Source organism: Vanessa atalanta, chromosome 1, assembly GCF_905147765.1.
Source record: "Vanessa atalanta chromosome 1, ilVanAtal1.2, whole genome shotgun sequence".
NCBI lineage: Eukaryota > Metazoa > Arthropoda > Insecta > Lepidoptera > Nymphalidae > Vanessa > Vanessa atalanta.
Window position 1 is genome coordinate 5,233,191 of NC_061871.1, and position 7,412 is coordinate 5,240,602.

At 32.9% G+C, this 7,412-nt stretch overlaps 1 protein-coding gene across 1 annotated transcript; it reads right to left on the reverse strand.

Moving 5' to 3' along the window:
* Positions 1-3,542: 3,542 nt before the first annotated feature.
* Positions 3,543-6,845, reverse strand: LOC125066182 (outer dense fiber protein 3-B-like). The gene is made up of 5 exons (XM_047674143.1): positions 6,653-6,845; positions 5,263-5,394; positions 4,949-5,168; positions 4,194-4,383; positions 3,543-3,790 (listed from the first exon to the last, which is right to left on the reverse strand). The coding sequence occupies exons 1-5, from the start codon at positions 6,783-6,785 to the stop codon at positions 3,671-3,673; spliced, it is 795 nt and encodes a 264-aa protein (XP_047530099.1). The 5' UTR covers positions 6,786-6,845; the 3' UTR covers positions 3,543-3,670.
* Between the last annotated feature and the right edge of the window lie 567 nt (positions 6,846-7,412).

The following is a 7,412-nucleotide window of genomic DNA, read 5'->3' on the forward strand; positions in this document are numbered from 1 at the left end:
TATGTGACGTGAATGTCCAAATTAATCCGTTTTAACTAATTGTATAATACGTTGAATTGTTTTGACACTATATTAAACATGTTTCATAAGCTTAATCAAAGTCGTCTTTATTCGATTCGTTTATGTTGATGTTTTTGTCCGGAATTTGTATGATACAAACAGCAGTCCGGGTCTTAAAAACTCAGGTCTACGGATTCCCTTCAAAAAGAGCGTAAAGTCTTTGCTTATGTACCAGTTGCCTCGGAGTCGCATCGGAGTTGCCATCCCACAGGATTATGAGATTAAGGGAAAAATAAGTAAACTGTGTTTGTGCCCATGCCTATGCACTATAATAAGTCCTGCATAGTAGGCCAGTCCCCCTTAAGATTTGTCGTCTTGGTTGTTATCAGAGGCGGACATCAGAGAATAATCTTCTCTTTCTAATGTAAAATCAATAATCTCAGAAAGATAGAAATTAGTGTTTCACTGAACATACACTAAGCAATGTTTTTCTTCTTTTTCTTTTCCCTGCCCTTGTCCCACTATTTGAGTTCGGCGTACTAAATATTTTCCTTCTATTCTCCTCTATTATTCGTCACCTGATCGTTCATATCAGTCTCTTTCGTCCGTTTTAAATCGTCCACCTCCTCTACATCCCTCTACTCTCATGCTCATCACTCTTTTACTAATATGTGTCTCTTCTCTGTGCCTCAGATGTCCATATTCATGACCATATTCTTATTGTCAAAATATTTTGATGAATTTGTCACATATTTGCTTAGATCAAAGTAAACCGCAACATCGAGTTTCCACGAAATTGGCACGGTCGTATCATACTTGAATAATATATCGATTAAATATATTATAGTTAGTTACCTTAACCATGACAGGGTTTTGTGAACGCCCGTCTGTCTGGATGCGACTCACGGTAAACTCAAACTCAAACTCAAACTCAAATTCCTTTATTCAATATAGAAGTATTACACTTTCTTATTGATTGTCAAGTTAAACACTACCACCGGTAGAATATAAAATAGCAATATTTTTAAAGAATGTTTTAATAATAGTAATCCCATCGATCAAAATAGAATACGTAACGAAACAGATTATAAATGAGATACGAATTATTTATTCTATTTCGTTTTGTTTCAAGATTATTAATAAGATACCTATTAACAATATCACGAAAGCAACAATAGGTGAACGCGCTTATTAATAATTCCGAAACGCTGCTTTTAATTCATAAACGTTCGCTCAGATACAATCATTATACGTAATGGTATGTTTAATATAATACGGAGGGATTTACGCGAAAATAAGTCATAATTACCTAGTTATAAGTTTCAAAATGTTTTATATAATTTATATTTGTTGCACCATACATACATACATATATGTAAATAGTTTATGAATTTCCTTCTCATCTTGGAGCACACCTTCTTGGGGAATCAGCTTATCCTATTGAGATTAATTTGTTATATAGATTAAGCTTGTTACAGAACATGAAAAAAGTTTCCGTTGCTAACTTATTCTTAGCAAATTTAAACACTATTTTTATTATCTATAACAAAAACGATTTTTATGGCATAGGTGGTGGTGGAAAGAGACTTCTGCCAGCCATGGACGGGTCTTGCAGTTGTGTCACTAGACTTTCAGAAATTGTTAGTCTCCTTTCTCGAAGGTTCCCAAGTTGTATCGATTTGGAAAAAAGCCAGCGAAAGCTGGTTCTACAGAGTAGATGCGTGAAGCAGAAAATGTCTTAAAAATCGCAGTTGTTGTGTGTTTTTTCAGAGTGAATGAGCTTTTGTGCAAAACCATTTAGGTAACCCAAAAAGAAATACTTCGTATTCTGGCATGAAAGGTAACTGTCTTAGTGTAAGTGTTACCTACAGTCTATTGTATAAAAAAATTAAAAAGTTATAATATTTTTTTAAAACATTTGTATTTTCGAAAATGAAGATACCATGAAAATGACATATTTAAAAAAAATTAGTACGTATTGTAAACGAAGTCTCAGGTTAGAAAAGAACCATATTTTCAAATTTCTGAGAATGCAGTTCACGATGTGGATTTTCGGTAGTCGAATACGGTAGTGAGTATTTTGGCAAATCTCCACATACTCTGTTTGGAGTTTCTGAGAATTCAATTCAGTATTTTTGGAAAAGGTGTTTCTCTGTAAGTTTTTGAACGCACGTTGTTTTAAAATTAAGTTTTATATCTATACAGGTTGTTTTGTTTTTTATAATAATTATTACGCAAGTGTACACCTTATTCTTAATTATTACATCTAACAGGAACTTTAAACTTTTTACAAGCTTTTATTTAACTTGCAATGATTTTATAAATCCAGACGAAGGAACTCCTAATTCTCAATAGTCAAACAGCAAAGTAGTTTTGTGTTATATAAATAAATATGAAATCTAGTTGTTATAAATGTTTTTCGGCATAAATTTATTTCCTTTAATATAAGCGTATTTTCCATAAATCGTGAAACCTGTGCCAACGATACGTGATATTTTGTCGGTACATTTGTATGTAAACGTATAATTTCCTTTTGAATCTAAAATAAATATGAAGTATTTTTACAGGCTCAACTTTTTTGTGCACAAGTGGTAACTTAACAGAGTTCAGGAGCAGCACCAACATGTTTTCGTTATTATCTTCCTCATTGGGCTGTACTTGGAATTCAACCAAAGAAAATCAATTGGTTGTGTTATATCTACAAAACCAACGAGACAACTACTTAAAATCTGATGTTGCAGACAAAATACAATTGTAGTCATTACATAAATATTTACCGAAATGGCGTTGTTTGACTTGCTTCCACGAATAGGGATTCAATAAGAGCGATCACGGAGAGCGTAAACCTAATCACGGAAAATCAAATGTATGTGGAGTCAAGAGTCGAGACCATTTCCAGTCTTGAGTCGTGTTTAAGTTGCAGACTCGGGCTTACTGTGTTTGTGATGGTAAAAGCATTTATTGATTCATTACGATACTCCGGCTTTAAAATTTAAACTTTACATAGAACTTTATAGAATACAATTTTGTCTTCTTTTGTATTACTTGTATTATTACTAGTATTCTACTATTCTTTTGTTTATGTTTTTAAAAGGCTGCAATTAGACTTTTAATTGAAATAACGTAATTTTAATCTCCACGAAATTGGCTTTATATTAGACGGACAATTTTATGTTTCAATATGATCTCAGGCCTATGGCCGTCGTGGCTGGCGCATACTCGTTGTAATATAGAGGTCCTATTTTTTACATTCTTCGCTGTAAATCAGGCTGTATCTCGACAATAACGCGCTTCAAAGTCCTGAATTCTTTGTGATTTATTTGCGTAAATGTACGACGACGACTTTACATATCTCAAGAGAAAATATTCTATAGCCAGTTAAACAATATAAAATATTCAGATAAACATAAATCAATAGGACTACCAAGAAATGTATTGTCATCAGGACTGAACCAACTTTCAAAAGTAAAAAATAAATCTGATTCGATCTAAGTAATCAAACGCTCAAACAAAAAGTTTGTGTAGAATAAAACGGGCTTGCATCAAATAGAATACAATTTATGAACGACATGGAAATGTGCCTGTTTCTCTTCTTTAATAAACTATTCTAAAAGGTTTAGCATATTCAAGAGTTTATTCAATAATAAAAACTTAACCAGTATTATCAAATTTATCCGGAAATGGCAAGGTCCAGTTTAGATGGCTTAAGATATTCTTGCTGCTTGCCAAGATACCGTGTATGACGAATACCAAATGATGGAGCTGGAATCGTTCTTTTTGGATACATGAACTGAAATTTTCAAATAAATTGTTAAAAATATGCTCGAGTGAACCAACAAATTTATTGTACTTGGTATTTTACGATAAAAATATTTCTGAAAAATTGGTAAAATGACAACACAAATTTTTGGGTATCCCTTGAGAGAATCTATTATATATTATATTCTTTGTTGCCGCATGCTATAACTTATTTCAGTATTACCAATCCGTTTCATTGAATTATTTTCATTTTTTCATTTTCAACAAACATGGATCAATGAATTCTATATTTAATGTATCGTTTTTAAAATTGTATTAACAAGATAAAAAGTCAAGTAAAATCAGTGAATATTTTTAGAAAAACTATCATCTGTGTAAAATTTGTAGCGTTCATGAAAAAGCTCTTAAAGATAGAGAAGTCATAATAGCTTTACCTTTTTCTCGCAATAGGTGTTCGGAGGTGGAACTTTAGCAGGCTTTAACGCTTTATAGGGTGCTCCAAATGAATATGCTGGTTTACTTTTCTGAATATATTCGAATTTAGGCTCATGGTCACCTGGGCTTGGATTTATTTGAAAACTCGGTTTTTTTACTGTACTGCCAAATGTATATGCTGGAAAACTCCTTAAAATATAAAAATGAGATAGTATATAAATCGTAATCATCGTGTACACTATTAACAACAACGTATGTTCAAGATTCGAAACTATTATGAATAAGACAAGATCTACCGTAATTTAACTTAAAGATTGTTCATTAATGCTTATTAAGTATTATACGACCATAAAATAACAAACAAACCAAATATTTCAATATTTCTGTAAATTTGTAAAACTTAATATAACAGCAAGTCAAATTTAAAGGATATTTTTGCAAATCTTATTTTTTTTATAATATAGGTAAGCGGACAAGCTTATGGACCACCTGATAGTGAGTGGTCGCCACTATCCATAGACTGTTTGAAATATGAACTATTCCTGAGTCAGTTCCTAGCCATCTTAGAAGCAAAATAATTAAGTACCTGTAGGTACACTGGCTCACTCACTCTTCAAATGGAGAGACAACAGTACATAAATATTGCTGTTTGGCGATACAATATTTGATCAAGTGTCTACTCAGATGGGTTGGCCTACAACAAAGCCCTACAACTAAATGCATTGTTGCCTCACGAACTTATGACTGCATTTACTTTTTTCCTGGCATCCGAGGCCAATACATGTTTGGCGATGGAGTCCACTGGTCCCAAGGTTCATAGGGCGGATTCGCTGCAGGACGCATGGTATACGCTGGAGGTCGTTTATACACTATCTCATTACGAGGTTCGTATGTCCCAGGTCCTGGCCCTTTCATTTTCTCTTGTGGAGGATCGAGTCGAGGTGAGACAACACCATGTTTGATTTTGTAATTACCTGTTTATTAAATAGAAACAAATAATTAATTAAATAATATTTTAGTACTAGAACCATAATATGACATTAATAGAATTAAGACATTAATTGTTACCTTTTCGTCCGAAGCCACTTGTGTCCAGCAGAGGCGCAGATTTTAAAACTGTCGGCTTACTATGAGATAACGGTGTGAGATGTCCGAACGTAAATGCAGGAGCCCGCTTTATAAGTGAATATCCTTTACCACCTTAAAATATTTTTGAAGGTCTACATAATAAGTCAAATTAATATTTAGTCATAAAATATAGGTACTTATCCAAAAATATTTTGACATTCAGTTTTATATCAGTTATTGTATTATTTTTAATTTCCTCTGTTAGTAAGTGTGAGACCATTTTTGAAAATGAATTTCATTCTAGTTCCAAACGAACAAATAAGTTGACATTTTGCATACATTTTTGGTGCTCGTGACACTTAAACAAAAAAAAAACAAGAGATTTCGTGGGACACCCGGTTGGAACAAAGTTGCCTTCGCAATACATACGTATTAATAACAGACACCATGAAATAAATTTACAACGTTTGGGAGTAACTAAATGACCATGACAAAATTGTTATTAAAGTCCTGTGTGAATTAAAATAGGAACGAAAATTATTTAAAACTGTATAAAATAGAAAGAGACAGAGAAAAGGGGAAAGAGAGGGAAGATTGCGTGGAGGCATAACGCTTTTTCTTTACGTGACGATTTCTGCCAGTCCACTCTACTCCACTCTATATATTCTCTAAACGTATTGCTTCGAAAACAAAATATAAAAATATTTGATTAAACTACTTACCGAACTAACTTTTGATACTTTTAGTTTTACTGGTATGCTTTTTATGAAGACTAATTTGTACCAACACGCTAACTAATATATAGAACTCTGATTTACTAATAAATAGTACTTGAAAGTTACCGCATATCTACGATAAAACTGGTCAAAATTATACTTGTAAGCTTGTAAATCTCCCACTGCTGGGTAAAGCATCCTCTCCCTATAAGGGGAAGGTTTGGAGCATATTCGATACGCAGAATTTCGTTTAAATTAGACACATGCAGGTTTCCTCACAATGTTTTCCTTCACCGCCGAGCACGAGATGAATTATAAATACAAATTAGGCACATGAAAAATCAGTGGTGCTTGCCCGAGTTTGAACCCGCAATCATCGGCTTAGATGCACGCGTTCTAACCACTGGGCCATCTGGGTTCTCGCAAAATGATTAAATTGCAATTAAATTTATTTCAACAAGGCTTAATTTTTAATTTCAAAAAACGAGCAATCAATACCGTCCTTTGTATAAATGTATGTAAACTAATGATCTGAATCAACTAATAAAAAAATATAAAATTATAATAAGAATGAACAACATAAAAGCGGTCGTGTCGAAAAGGTCACATTAGCAGAATGACAAACATTTCACCGCGGTGTAGTTTAATTGTAGAGGCTAAATGTAATGTCTTACAAAATATTTCTGGAGCTTCATAGTGATTTGGCCCTGGACATTGTTGAGCACATGAAACTGGACGACGAGATTTAGTTGGCTTCGCTGGAACTTGTTTTACCAGTTTAGCTCTACACTCCCAACCCCATGGCATGGCTAAATATTATCCAAATCGATAAAAAATTAGATAAAGTTGCCTAGAAAAGTTCCTGAGGTAAATAATTCAACAATATTTGACAAACGATAAATGTCTACAACTATTATTTTATGCCAGCTATAATTTAAAATGAGTTATTGTAGGTACACTTGAAAGGATACCTTGTGCTTAGTAATAAATTTAAAAAAAAAACTTGTCAAAGTACATCATATTTTTTAATGTTATGTTTTTAATAATAAAACGTGATTAGATATATATTTCTTAATTGGACTTTGTGTTATAAATATCAATAATAGCATCCACTCAGTTATTCAGTACTTTAAAAATGTAATACTGTATGTAAATGGTTAGTTAGCACTCTTTTGAGATTCTACCGGCTATGGCAAATCACTGTTAGAAGACTGTATAACGAAAGCGCGTATTGACACGCATCTCTAAGAAGGGAAGTGTATAGAGTAAATTCCATCATCGCTGGGGTACGAAAGCATTATGTAAAGAAGAACGAATAAGTTAACATTATGTGGATCAGATTGTTTGCTTTTAATAAAAATGAGTGTAATATATTGTCCATTTGGATTCAACTATTTAAACCATAGTTTACGAAGATGTAGAGTTGTAGTAGAT

Bases quoted from the DNA above. Each gene is read 5' to 3' on its own strand.
- LOC125066182 (XM_047674143.1), bottom strand. From the start codon at position 6,785: ATGCCATGGGGTTGGGAGTGTAGAGCTAAACTGGTAAAACAAGTTCCA. The intron at 5,395-6,652 runs GTAAGACATTAC...AAATATTTTAAG, and splicing joins TGAAGCTCCAGAAATATTTT to GTGGTAAAGGATATTCACTT. The intron at 5,169-5,262 runs GTAACAATTAAT...TTTAATAAACAG, and splicing joins AAGTGGCTTCGGACGAAAAG to GTAATTACAAAATCAAACAT.